Source organism: Astyanax mexicanus, chromosome 23, assembly GCF_023375975.1.
Source record: "Astyanax mexicanus isolate ESR-SI-001 chromosome 23, AstMex3_surface, whole genome shotgun sequence".
NCBI classification, from domain to species: Eukaryota; Metazoa; Chordata; class Actinopteri; order Characiformes; family Acestrorhamphidae; genus Astyanax; species Astyanax mexicanus.
The window spans coordinates 29,888,043-29,902,369 of record NC_064430.1 but is presented as its reverse complement, the minus strand read 5'-3'; the positions used below and the strand labels follow the sequence as shown (position 1 = coordinate 29,902,369).

Sequence of the window (14,327 nt, the reverse complement as noted above, 5' to 3'; positions counted from 1 at the left end):
TATTGTATTTCACAAAGAACAAGAAAAAGTGGATTTTAGTGTGGATAGTTTTTTTTCCCGTACTAGTTTTTTCACACAACTGTATATTGGAATTTTATGTCACTATATCCTGAATAATCCAAATTATTCACAAGTTATTCAGTTTAGTGTTGATTGACACACTCAAATCACCTGGTCTGGCTTGTGCAGAAGATAGTAAATAATGTTTACACAGTTATGAAACAGACAAAAAGACAAAGACTGACTGTAATAACAGTGGCAGGAAGTGAGAGATGAGAGAAAGAAAAAGAGAGAGAGTGTGTGACAGAGAGAGAGAGAGAGAGAGAGAGAGAGAGAAACAGAGTTAAAGAGAAAGCAGGGTGAGATCCAGTTCTCTAGTCGGTGCTGGAACAGTCAGTTTGCTTATTGCTGGAGAGCACGTACTGCACACTTATTTCACTACACCACTAATTGTGGGTGCGGGTTAGAGCCGGGGCGGCCGCTGTGTAATTACAGCAGGGAGAGAGAGAGAGAGAAAGAGGGAGAGAGAGAAAGAGGGAGAGAGAGAAAGAGAGAGAGAGAGAGAGAGAGACTTTTTCTGACATCCACTAACACTCAACCTTGTGTAACTTTCCTTCACGTGTCTCAGATTTGTGGTCGTGTGCCATTGGATCGGAACATCCCTGGGCTTGTCCGTTACAGGGGTGTGGAAATTATACTAATATCGAATCTGACACTGATTTATTGGCTGATCATATTTTGCGGTGTAAAAAGAATAACAAGAAGAACAGGAATAGACATATGGAGAAATATGGAGCAATAAACAGCTTAAAAAGTTTATTTAACCTTTTAAGACTCAGGCTTAGTGTGCAATTAGGATCCAGTTAGTCCAAAAACAAAATAAGTAAGTAAATAAACTAGTTTCAAAAATAAAATTGGATCAGAAATTTTTACCTAGTTCATGTTTCACTGGACTGGTTGTAGAAACTTTTGACTGGGATTTCCTCCATCCTCTTTTCAATCAGTTGAGTATTATATTGTCATGTAACCACTAGATGGTATGGGCAGTCTCCATATGAGGCTAAATGGCCAATGTTTAAAATAATGAAGTACCATGTTGCAAAGAAGCAGAAATATATTGTCCCTAAATGAGGAAAAAGGGTCTAAAGACATTAAACGCACTTGTGTACACTGATATTGAAAATGTCATGGGATCGCAGTATGTACACTTATAGTTAAGTGTTACCTCGGCAAACGGATGGCTTAGGAACGGCTACACCTGCATGAGTTAGTAAAAGTTAGGTATTACCTTGTTAGTGAGAATAAACACTGGTCAATGTGCTCATGGCAAGACTAGGTGAATTATGGGAGTTGGATTGAGGTCTGATGCGTGCAGTGGGTGCAGATGGATGATGGGACCTTCATTTCTGAAGTTGTGTAGGTATTTAAGGTATTTAATATTCCTCCATCCACAGTGACATGTATTTAACAGGAATAAAACACAGAAAGTTAATAATACTACCCTCAGTGGACAGTGCAGTGCAGTGGGTGGTAATAATTGTGACTGGCAGTTTTTTTTTATCAGATTTAGTAATGGTAATCCGATGTTTGGTTTCCAGTATTTCGGTGTTGTAGTGTTTAGAACCCACATGAAACTTGTGGCACTGAGCATGCACCAAGGGTGCCAGGAGCAAGGTCACCTGGGAGACCAGGATGTCTTCCTGATGAATGCCCCCTTTAAAGAGCTTTAGGTGTAGTGAGTGGTTAGCTTTTGGGTAAAGGGAATAGGTGTAACCCCAATTATAAGTGCATGATTGTGTCATTAAAAATTACATTGAAAATAAATAAAGTGAAGTTGTCCAGATTATGAAAAAAAAAACACATAAAGAATCATGTAGTAAATGTTTGGGAAGCATTTAGGTGCTCTTATCTTGGGAGCTGTTAACTTGTGGTGACCCTTCTGAACTTGTCCTGTACAACAGAGGAAACTCTCACTCTTCCTTTCCTGGGGCGGTCCTGATTTTAACACTTTTGATGTTTGTTTGTGATTGCACTTGAGGATACTTTCAAAGATCAGGATTTTTTTATTGACTTTTAAAAGTAATTTTTAAAAGTATTTTTTCTTTACTACTTTTTCTAGCTGAGTATTTCTTGCCATAACATGGATTAGAAGATTACTTAGATTGAGCTATTTACTGTATACTAACTCTACCTCTTCACAATTTTACAACTGATGCTCTCAAACACATTAAGAGACAAGAAATTCAAGTAATTAACTCTTGATGAGTTCAGCACAGCTGTTAACTGAAAGCCTGAATTCCAGGTGACTCTACCTCATAAAGCTGACTGAGAAAATCCAGCCAAGATGTGCAAAGCTGTCATCTAATCAAGAAGTGCTATTTGATAATTCCATATCAGTCTGTTTTTTTTTAAGATTCAGTGACTTTAGTATTCTAATGGAAAAACACTGAATTTAATTTAATCCATTGTATATCACTATTATGGCTTGTATTTTTTTATTTTGTGTTAAAAATGATGAAATGATGAGCAAAGAGTGTAGAAAATGAGAGGGACATATACAGAAAGAGTGAAAAGGACAAAGTGAAGAAAGAGAAAAGTGAGAGAAAGTAGGAGGAGGAAAAGGAGGAGAAAGACAGAAAGAGAGAGAGGGAGAGAGGGAGGGAGGGGTGAGAGAGTGAGAGTGAAGAAGCAGGTCCTCAAAGCCTGAAGCTTTCTTCATTCTTCTCAGTCATTCTGCCTCAAAGCTCTGATCATCACAGGAGCCTCTCGGACAGGTGAGCAGACCTCCACTCTTTCTAGCATCACTTTCTATGTGTCTTTCTTTCTCTCTCTCTCTCTCTCTCTCAATCTCTCTCTCATTTTAATTTCTTCATTTTCCCTCATCCAGTGATTTTATTACTCTGTTTTTTGCTGTTACGTGGCACTTGCTTATAACCTACCCCCATCAGACCAGGCGTTCCACTGGCTCTATCTGCTCTGACCCGCTGTCTCTGAGAGGTCTCAGACCTGCCATGCTGTTTATCTAATTCTCAGGCTCCTCCAGTCCAGACGGTGGTGTTGGGCTGTCGGCTGCGCTGGTTTTGGTAAAGGGGGCACCACATTTAGCACGGTTTAATTTGCCCCCCTGTCTCATCGTCTCCTTGGTTGTTTTGAACTGCCATTCCCTCCCCGCTCTAATTCTCACCCCAGGGAGCTTTCTGGAAGACCAGTGAAATATTTGGATTGCTAATTATAAGCCAGTCACTGGAAAATGCATCTTGAGTGTTTTATGGTTTTGTGGGTGTGTTTCGCTGTTTGCCACCTTACAGTGCAGAGCCAGACTGGCATCATGCCATCCACACAGCCTTGAGCTTCTGGTGCTAAAAGTATCCCAGCTACTGAATCACACAGTGGAGCCGTTAGCAGACTCACTCCATAATGCCTAAAGCCTGTAAACAGCTGCAATGAACTGCAAGTGCAGCTGTAACGATAACAATGATGAAAAGATCTCAAACCACCAAAAGCCAAAAAAACAAAACATCTGGACCTTCTGTTTGGCCTTGTTCCCCCAGTAGTCCAGATTTTCGTTAATTATTTGCAGTTTCTAGAGTATATTTAATTTTAGATAAATTGAATAGTATTTGTACAAAGAAGCATTTCAGAGAAGCAGGTGCAGCCCAGACTGCAACTTGCTCATGCTTTCAGTGAGGAGAACCAAGCCTGAAAAGGAGAAAAACCTGTGTGTTTACACATCTACCTCGTTTGGTCCAAACCTTTAGTCTGGACTTTTTAGTTTGGTCTGAATCGAAATAGCAGGTGTAAAAGGCCATGAAGTCATGACCAAAATTTTGTCCAAACAAAAGAGATCATCTTAGTGCAGATCAAATTAAATCATGGTCTGGTTAATTTGCAATATGTATTTTAGCACTTTTTTAGAAGAAGGCTGCCCTACCATGTTAAACTAAGAAGAAGAAAAAGAAACATTGTTGTGGAAGAGTACAGCCAAGAGTCTAAAGGAGACACTACATAAGATCATGGGGTTGGAGAAGAACCAAGAGTCAAAGAAGAAACTTTCTAAGAGAATAAGGAAGAACCACTCAGAGGAATCAAGACTCAAAAGATAGAAGCCTTCTAAGAGCATGAGATCAAATCATTGAGATTAAACAAGACACAAAATGAGAAGAACCTCTAAATACAACAAAGAACCAATTGAGCAGCAGAACCAGTTCTCAAAAGAAAGCGCTTTGACGTGGAACCAGCACCGTTCTTCCTAATTTTGAACCGGTTTGATGTGTTTCCACCAAAAAAAGTAGGTTCCAGAACCAGGAAGGTTTGTTTGCAGTGGAACCTAAAAATACAAGGTTCTTCAGTACAAACCTTGGTGACATATGTGGGTATGTCTGATTGTACAGGAGCCTCGTCACTGTGCAACGCCCTCTGTTGATGACATATGATGTTTTGTTTTGCCGGTTCCACTAAAACTGGAAAACGTGGCTGGTTCTCTGAAAAGCACCAGGGTTCTTATAAGTTTGAAAGGAACTGGTTTAAGAACCAGAGTTCTTTTGATGAAAAAATGCTATGTAAGATCATTAAAGAGAACCAATGGGACTAGCTGTGACCAAAAAGCTAGTTTGTAGAGACTAGGATCAAGAGATACACAAAACTTGATTATGTTTAGAACCCAGGAGAGTTGTATTTTTTTTTTAGATTAGTTTGAAAACTCTTTGAAAAGATTAGTCTATAGTCAGCGTTTGAAGACCGCGAGTGACTCTGACGCTGTTCTGATACCCAATAGAAGTTTGTTTCACCACCTTGGTCCTCTAGCACAGAGAAAAGTTGGGATGTTTGTTGTTTTCTGTGGGTTTTGAGGGATGGTGGTTCGAGCCGAGCCATACAGGAAGCTCTAAGAGCTCTTGGTAAAGATCTGGGTTTGACTATTGCCATCAAGTAGGAAGGAGCTGGTCCGTTTTTGGCTTTGTAGGCCAGCGTCAAGGTTTTGAATTTGATGCGAGCGGCAACAGGGAGCCCGTGGAGGGAACGCAGCAAAGGAGTTACATGACTGAATTTCGGAAGATTGAAGACTAAGGAGTCGTGCTGCCGCTGATTCTGAACTAGTTGTAGGGTTTTGGTGGCTCGCAGTGGAAGACCAGCCAGTAGAGAGCCAGTAGTCAAGTCTTAAGATGACAAGAGACCCTTGAATGGCTTCCTGAATGTGTACATAAGCATGAGAAAGAACCTCTGAGAAGAACCTAAACTTCAAAGGTAGAAACTTTCTAAGAACATAAGAAAGAACACCTTAGAGGACACAAAAGGTAAAAGCAACTATTTAAGAGCTTGAGGAAGAACCAGGTTTGTTCTTGGAAGGTTACCAGTTCTTGGATGGTCACCCATCCCTCCAGACACTAGCGTGTACATACTGTATGTGTTCACTGCACAGTGGGATATCTGGTGAATTTGACTGTCTTATCTAAGATGCTTAGATATGCACATACAATATGTACAAGGTGCAACATGGAAGTAAGCAGTGTTGAAATTTTCTCCTTATTTTTTCAATTTTAGACGGAGATGATGCTGACCATTCCCCTCGCCTTCTGCATCCTCCTCCTGCCGGTGGTGGCTGCGATTCCACCAGGGTTTCAGGTGCGCCTGGTGGGCGGGAGGACCTCTTATGAAGGCCGTCTGGAGGTGTTCTATAACGGAGCATGGGGCACAGTGTGTGATGACGAGGTCACGATCAACCTGGCCAATGTGGTGTGCCGTGAGCTTGGGTATGCTCGAGGCCTGACCTGGGCGCACAGTGCCAAATTCGGAGAGGGCCAAGGTAAAGAGGGATTTTGTTTGTTTTCCATTGATTTTCTTTTTTGCTAAAGTTCTCCTAGTATTTACCCAACCATAGAAATATGTAAACATTCAAAGGGTCCTTTGAGGTGTAAGGGGTCTGTTTGTAATAGTTTTTATGGGTGTGAAATAAGCAAAAGCTGTTTATTTGGTTGCTGTGGTCAACATTAAGGGGTTGGGATAAATGAAGCAAGAAAGAATTTACAAACACTCTATTAAAAATCCTGTAATATCTACAGCATTCCTACTATAAAATGAGCAAAATTATTACTGTATGACCTGCATACGAAATTCAGAAATTCAGAAAACAAATGTTGTAAATCACATTATCGTAATGTTAGAGTGGGTTAGCAGTTTAAACAAGAATCTATCTTTGCTAATGGTACATTTTCTATCATTTCCAACACAGATACTAGTTTTATTATGTGTGTCTCTTAAAACTGTATTCAGGACTATTCCAGACTTTTCATGTTTTTTACATTGATTATTTGCTAGTTTTAAATAAAATTTAAAACTAGCTCCATTGAGGCTCAATTGTTGCTGTTTTTTTACAGCTAAAATAAATTAATAAACTTGACTGCTGTGCTAAGTAAAAATTTCTAGATGTCTGAACCTCTAAAAACTCTCACATTGAGTTATTACACTAAATTATTAAAACTCTATTTGATGCCAAATGTTTACCAAAGTACTGAGGAGATTTTGGGTCTGTAAGTAAAATTAAATATAATTTAATTGTTAACACAAATCCAGATATATTTAAAAACAGTAACAGTCTGCAGTGCTAAACACTCACGTTTTGTTAATTTATCATTGCTGTTAACAGATGATAATTAATCCAAGGAAAAATCACTCGAATCCTCTCACAGCTCGCCTGTTTGAAAATACCAGTTTTGTCTCATTGTACTAATGTTTCTGCAGTTTTATTGCTTTAAATTCTCTAAAGATTATAAAAGTAAGTTTCTACTATTTTCACTGTACTGCTCACAGTAACACTACCCTAAACGTGGTGCTTTGGTGACTATATGCATAGTAAACACACATGAGTGTCAGCGACGATAGTTGAGAATGGGAACCTTCCTTAAGCTAGTAAGCTTATTTTTTCCATAATAAACAATTTGTACATTTCAATTTAACATATTTTGTAATCTGACATAATTTAGTTGATAACACAGTTTAGTGTAGTACTTACTGGATAAATGTGTGTTTGTTTGCCTGGGTATAATAAATAGCTAACTAGCTAGCTAAATGTTTTTAGCACTAGCTATCTAAGTGTTTTTAACACTAGCTAACTAAGTGTTTTAGCACTAGCTAGCTAAGTGTTTTTAGCACTAGCTAGCTAAGTGTTTTTTAGCACTAGCTAGCTAAGTGTTTTTAGCACTAGCTAGCTAAGTGTTTTTAGCACTGGCTAGCTAAGTGTTTTTTAGCACTAGCTATCTAAGTGTTTTTAACACTAGCTAACTAAGTGTTTTAGCACTAGCTAGCTAAGTGTTTTTTAGCACTAGCTAGCTAAGTGTTTTTAGCACTAGGTAGCTAAGTGTTTTTAGCACTGGCTAGCTAAGTGTTTTTAGCACTGGCTAACTACTTGTTTTTAGCACTAGATAGCTAAGTTAGCACTGGCTAACTAAGTGTTTTTAGCACTAGCTAGCTAACTAGCTCCATTTGGTGAAGCTCAGCACTCTTAGTTCTTGTCAGGTTTTTTAAATGCTAAAATATATTTCTTTATGATTTGTCTTTGTATGTTCAGGACTGTAAAGTTATACAAATGTTATTTTAAAATAAATTTAGTAATGCCTTTTAAAACAGTCTGGTATTTAAAAATACAGCAGTCTCTTACTGTGATACTAATCACACTATTGTTATTATTGCTGTATTATTGCTGGTTCAGCAACAGTATGTGCTGAAAGAATGAGGTCAGCTGACTACTTGAATATACTGAATATAGACAAGGTTATTTCATCAATGGATTTTTTCTTCCCTGATGGCACGGGATATTTCAAGATGACAATGTCAGGATTCATGGGGCTGTCAGACTCTACGATCATTAATGCAAGATCTAGATTTAAATAAATCTTGTGACATTGCAGAAGCTTATTAAAACAATGCCACAGTGAATACCGCAATTAAAGTTAAAGGCGGTCCAACAAAACATTAGCGTGTGACCTTTTTTTTGGCCATGCAGTGTAATATGATGCTATGATTAAATGCATTATTCATGCTATAATATTTACTACAGCAACTTACTAGCTAATTGCTGCCAGGAAGTTACTACACATCTCATGCTCATTCAGAAGAATTCAAAAATACACAAAACAAGATTCATTTTTTTTAAGCTTATTACTTGTAATAAGCTTAAAAAATATCTGACATACATATCTGACATACATTTGTCTAACTTGCCTCATTGTCTGATGCTCTAGGTCCAATCTGGCTGGATAATGTGTTATGTACGGGCATTGAGAACTCAGTATCGGACTGTCGCTCCAATGGCTGGGGTGTGAGTGACTGCACCCACGGAGAGGATCTGGGGATAGTGTGCAGCCCGGACAGTCCACAGCAGGGCCACGTTCCCAGATATGTTGAAATAACCCAGCCTGCGGTCACTCCAGCCCGGCCACCGGAGACCTTCAGAAGCACCATTAGCGCCTCCACCAGGCGAGGGCACGAAATCGCCCTGAACCGCAACACCCAGCGGGGCTCTCCGGCCTTACCACAACTATCCGGACATCAGATCCAGCTGAGGCGCAACACATCCCCTCGCAGACAGGAGAACTCCGTCCCACGAGGACACCAGCTGCCAGGTCATCTGCGTAACGGTGCAGCCTACAGGCGGAATCAGGACATACCACCCAGACCTGTTGCCCAGTCTGCCCAGCATATCCCAGAGCCATCTACCTATGAGAGACCACTTCCTGTTCCTGTTAGCAGGCCTGAGCCATCGTATCAGGAGGTGGAGAATGGCAACAGAATGGACACTGACTTCACAAACACTGTGGACCAGGTAAGATGCCTATTGTGGGATATGAAACCTAAAGTTCAGTTACAGAGGTTTCCAACTTCCAGTAATTTCCAAAACACTTACAGTACTATAGAGTTTTAATTACTTTGTATGTCAGGATTCCTGATCACACTGTGTAAAATGTATGTGTCTAAATGCAATGAAATCTATGTGATGAGGCTAAAGTAAATTTCCACACTGGGACAGCAATAAATATACAAAATATACTGAACAAAAGGGTCAGACGTAAAAAAAAGAGTTACCAATAAATGAGCAGATAAACATGTTCCAAATGCAACGTTTGGCTAGAGGGTATAAAGTCCTGTGGAGCAGTGGAACTGTGTTCTTTGGAATGATGGAACTCCATCCAATATTTATTCCCTAGATTTAAAGGATATGCAAGGGGGTCTTTTTAAATGAGAAATAGATCATTGAACGCTGTATGATAAATGGGATTTCTTATAACACTAATCATGGTGCCCTTTATGGGTAAAGTCCCGTCCTTCAACAAATAGAGCCAATCAGCTTGCTGCTTATCCAGAGAGCAGAGGAGAGTTAGCATACTAGTGAGGAACTGTGGAGATGTGTGCAGATTAGGGGTGTCACGATTCTCTAAATCCTCGATTCGATTTCATTTTCGATTTGAGGGTCACGATTCGATTCGATTCTCGATTTTCTTGTTTTTTTCTTGTTATTATTTTATGCCTCATAAAATTTAAATAATATATTTATTATTATTATTATTATTATTATTATTATTATTATTATAAATATTATTATTATTATTTATTAAGATATATATGGTAATGCCATCTAGTGACTTTTTTGGTAGCAACAGTGTGCACTATTAAAACAAGCAGTTTATCAGAGCTGTTTGTGGATGGCTGGTGAAACTGCTCATTACATGAAGCTGCAGTTCTTCATCAAACCACTAGTCGGAGCTGCAGCAGCAGCAGCACCCCGCTCTCTTCACTCAGTCACTACTTCAGTACAGCCCAGCCACGGGCTACAGAGCTCAGCCAGTCCGTTTTTACTGTTTCTGTAAACAAATAAAGGTTTTAACCCCACTAACCGGATAATACAGCTCACTACAGTTCATCTTTCAGCCCAAGCAGCTAACAGCAGCAGGTTAGAACAGCCGACACGGAGGCACTGCTCGGATTACATTATGAACAGGTCAGTTAGCGCGCTGCTAACCTCAGGATGTTTATAACTACGGAGTTTAGTGGACACACCACGGCTGCCAGTTAAGTCTTTTAAAGGCTACTGAAGACTATTAAAGGCTATTAGAGGTCATTGAAAGCATTATTGGGGGGCAGAAATCAGTACAGGCTGGTTAGATAAGTGATGTGGGTATTGTCTTATAAATATTTACACATAACTTATATCTCTCCTGAAAAGCTTTTATTTTAGTCAGAAACACGCTTGTGTTTACTTTATCTGAGAGAAAGATGTTTTTTTAATTCAATGGAAAGCAACAGGTGTAGTCAATTATAAGTTTAAGATTTTTAATCCACCTCACTGTGATCTATAGTCAGTGTTCTCAAGTCACACTGACACACGCATTTCAGCGAGTTCACACGCTCTCACCTGCGCGCACCCACCCCTCCGTTAGATACAGATACAAAACCTGCGCGCCCAACCCCCGCCCCCCCTCCCCCGTTGGACAGATAAAAACAGTGATCACACTCCCGCCGACTGCGCTCATGCAGTGGCTATCTCTATTTAAATGAATAGGATGCGCTGTGTTGGTGCCGCGCCATTTGCGTAGCGCGCTGCGCTATTTGCGTAGCGCGCGCGGGAGGGATCGTCGATCCTCTTTTTGACTTCGATACTCGAGATCGTGACCTCATTTCGATTCGATTTCGATAAAATATCGAGATCGTGACACCCCTAGTGCAGATGCTGAAAAATCAAATTTTTTGTGCATTTTGATACAGACCTTAGAAACTGTTAATGAGGTTTTTATCACATTTTATCAGTGATGTAAAATATGCTGTTCAAATGTCTATTAGACCTTCAATTTAGAGTATTTTGGTCTCTCCCCATTCAGAACAGACTTTGTTATAGCTTAATGAGCTTAATCACTGACCCTGATGGACATCCATATTTTAATCCATATTTAGACATGGAACCTGTAGACAAAACATTCTGGCTATACATACAGGGACGCATTTGCATGTCAGTCTGGAATTTACTGTACAGACTGTTCGATTTATGGGATGGTTTAAAATGCTTACATACAGCTGCAATCCAGAAGCACCAGATCAGTAGCTGGATAAGACTAATTAAGCTCATTAACTGCAGTGTGATTGAGCACGAGATTGGCTCTCAGTGGTGTTTATCAGGATTCATTACTACTGTTTTGATCCTTGATGGTTTAAACCGCATCCTCCAACAGCGCTGGATTACAAAGGCCTTCAAACACCATAATCCCCCTTCAAACAGCCCACTGCCACCGTAAATCAGCACTGTCACTGAGCTAGCGCTAAACCACCATTTACCGCTCCTCTGACATTTGGCTATTTTAGCAAGCTTGTTTTTAAGTCGGATTTACTGCGTGTTACACAGTCTAGTGGCCGAAACTCTACCAAGTTCACAGTTAAGTCAACTTTAAATTACTTTTAATTACTGTTTTTACCAGACTTAGCCGTCTGCGTTCACCACCGATCATGACTTAGCATGCAGAGACGACTGTTTTACTAGCTCTTTCGCTTTGTCTTAAATTCCTCAGAGCCCAGACGTTTAATGTAATTGCTTTCGTATTGTATGCATATAATCTAGAGTGTTCTGAAGTGGTGCAGGGGTTATTTTAATTATGTTCCACAGTGTTGGACAAGTGAAATCAGTTCCAGAGGAGACTGTTCTAAAGTGTCTGTTCCCCTGTAGGTCGTGGGGAGGGTGAGTTTGGAGGACGTTCGGCTCCGTCCCGTCCTGCCAAGTACCCGGGGCTCTGCCATGGTGACGGAGGGGGTGGTTGAAGTGAGGCATGCTGGAAGATGGAGGCATGTGTGCAGCCTGGGCTGGGACCTCAGCAGCAGCAGGGTGGTGTGTGGGATGTTGGGGTACCCCGCCGCCGAACAACACAAGGAGCACTTGTACAAGTGAGTCAAACGCAAATCTTTACTCTTATAATCAGAGCTGAGACACAAGGTTGGGTAGTAACAGATTACATGTAACAGCATTAAAACAAGGACTTTATTGTCATTCACATCACACGTGGTACATGAGGTGGAACGAAATTGTATTCTCACAGTCCAGTTTACACCCAAAGAGCAATTTTAAAATAGATAAATAAAAAAATAGACAAAATAAAATAGAATAAAACACACAATAATAAAATAGATAAGATAATATACACATAATAATATAAAGGAGTAGGGAAGTAGCAGCAACATATAGTCCAAAGTGCAAATTGCTATAGCAGCATAATAATTAGGCATGAATATCAGTGACATGAAAGTGAAAAGTGAAATCCTTAAATCCTTGAATCCTTGAATATTGGGGGCAAACATTTGCTGCTATGAACCAAAGCCCACACAATCCCTAAACATATTAGCTATATTAGCTAAAAGCTATTACTAAAAACATATAAACTACGAATATACAGATGTATACATTGTTATTTACATACAGAAAATTGGATATAAAATGAAAACTATATCCCTGTTCAGTGTAAATTTAGGCCTTCCAGTAATAATAAACATTCCCTCAGCTTCAGAAGACTAATATAAAATTTAATAATGATATGATGTTAAAAATGTTAGCTAAGTGTTTAATAAGTATTTTTATAATGTCATTTTGTAGTTAATTTGTTTACATTTAGGCTATTTAATATATTCAGTGGTGAAAATGTTATATATTTCGGTATTAATAATGTAAACAGTATTCAGTATTTGCCTTTGGGCTAATTTTGTTTGGTTTCAGTTTAGGCATAATGTTTTATTTCAGTGCATTTCTAATTTAAAGGTAAGAAAACCGAAGGTAATGGCTAGGGCTAGGACCTGCTGTATGTTCAGCTGACTTTTGAAAAGCTTTTGTCTAATTATTTGTCTTTTGGTTGCAAATCAATTATTTCTGTGTAGTATTTTAGCACTTAATAACATTGTCATTTTGGAATATGGCTGTGCCATCAGGGAAGAAAATAACCATTGATGTAATAAGCTGGTCTATATTCAGTATATTCAGGTAGTCAGCTGACCTCATTCTTTCAGCACATACTGTTGCTGAACCTAAACCTGCAGACCAACTGCAGCAACCCCTGATCATAGCTCTGCCCCCACAAGATTGTACAGTAGACAGTAGGCCTGATGGGTTCATCACTTCTTTATCAGCCTCTCTTCTTACTCTGATGCTCTGTCACACTGGAACAGGATAAATATGCACTCATCAGACCTTCACATGATCTTATTCCATTGCTCCAGAGTCCAATCTTTATGCTGTCTAGCTAATTGAAGCCGATTAGCCTCACTGATAAGAGCTTTTTTTTACGGCTACACAGCTGTATAGTCCCAATCCCTGGAGTCGCCATCACACTATTATTTCTTTTATAATTACAAAACATATTTCTGAATTCTAGTGTTGTTTTATTACCATTCAGTCTCACCAAATATATAAAGCACTAAACCCTAACCCATATTTTTTTCCGTTTATAGCTGAAATGTGTTCGTTTGAAGTAATGAAACATACCAGTCCTGCTTAAATTTGTTAAAACTTTTTCTAACCCTAAAGAAACGATTTTATGGCGATAATTTCCGCATCTGCAGCGCCCTCTTAGGTTTAACTGTGCTATTGGTAAGGATGATGTTTCTGTGTACTTGGAAACTCACAATATACAGATCATTCAATCAATAATACCACCCTCTCATCACCCAGTGCTCATTTGAGCTGAGAGTGGAGTCAGCTAAAATCAAGGGGTTTAGTTACCCTTGAAGTGAGAAGCTACTCACTGCATCAGTTAGAGTTAAAAAACTTGTTGCCAGCTGGAACCTAATCACCCATGCAGTAATTATCTAATAGAAGGCTCTAACTTATTTGCTTAGTTAAATCCAGTAATAAAATCCAGTGTATAATAATAGGACAGATACAGTATGTCACTATATGAAATTGTGTATTTACAGCTCTCGAACAAACATAAGAGACCTCTTAAAAATGATGGGTTTCAAATCGAAAACCTTTGAAATATAATCAAGAGGAAGATGGATGATCACAAGACATCAAACCAAACTGGACTGCTTGAATCTTTGCACCAGGAGTAAAGGCATAAAGTTATTCAAAAGCAGTGTGTAAGACTGGTGGAGAAGAACATGCCAAGATGAAAACTATGATTAAAAACCACAGTTATTCCTCCAAATATTGATTTCGAAACCCTTAAAGGGATAGTTCGGTATTTTTGACATGAGTCTGTATGGCATCATCATAACCAGTGTCGTGCATCCACACTGACTTACCCCCCACAGCGTCCTGTGAGCCGAGTTCTTGTCCAGTTTAGGTCAAAGCGAAAGTAGTCCGGCAT

General features: G+C 39.4%; 1 protein-coding gene across 1 annotated transcript in view; it reads left to right on the top strand.

Moving 5' to 3' along the window:
* Positions 1-14,327, top strand: part of LOC103044050 (uncharacterized) — a 90,484-nt gene that overhangs the window by 22,273 nt on the left and 53,884 nt on the right. The window contains exons 12-15 of the mRNA XM_049470893.1: positions 3,034-3,083; positions 5,539-5,800; positions 8,235-8,815; positions 11,702-11,916. Of these exons, the coding sequence (XP_049326850.1) occupies positions 3,034-3,083; positions 5,539-5,800; positions 8,235-8,815; positions 11,702-11,916 (1,108 nt within the window). The remainder of the gene's footprint in view (positions 1-3,033; positions 3,084-5,538; positions 5,801-8,234; positions 8,816-11,701; positions 11,917-14,327) is intronic.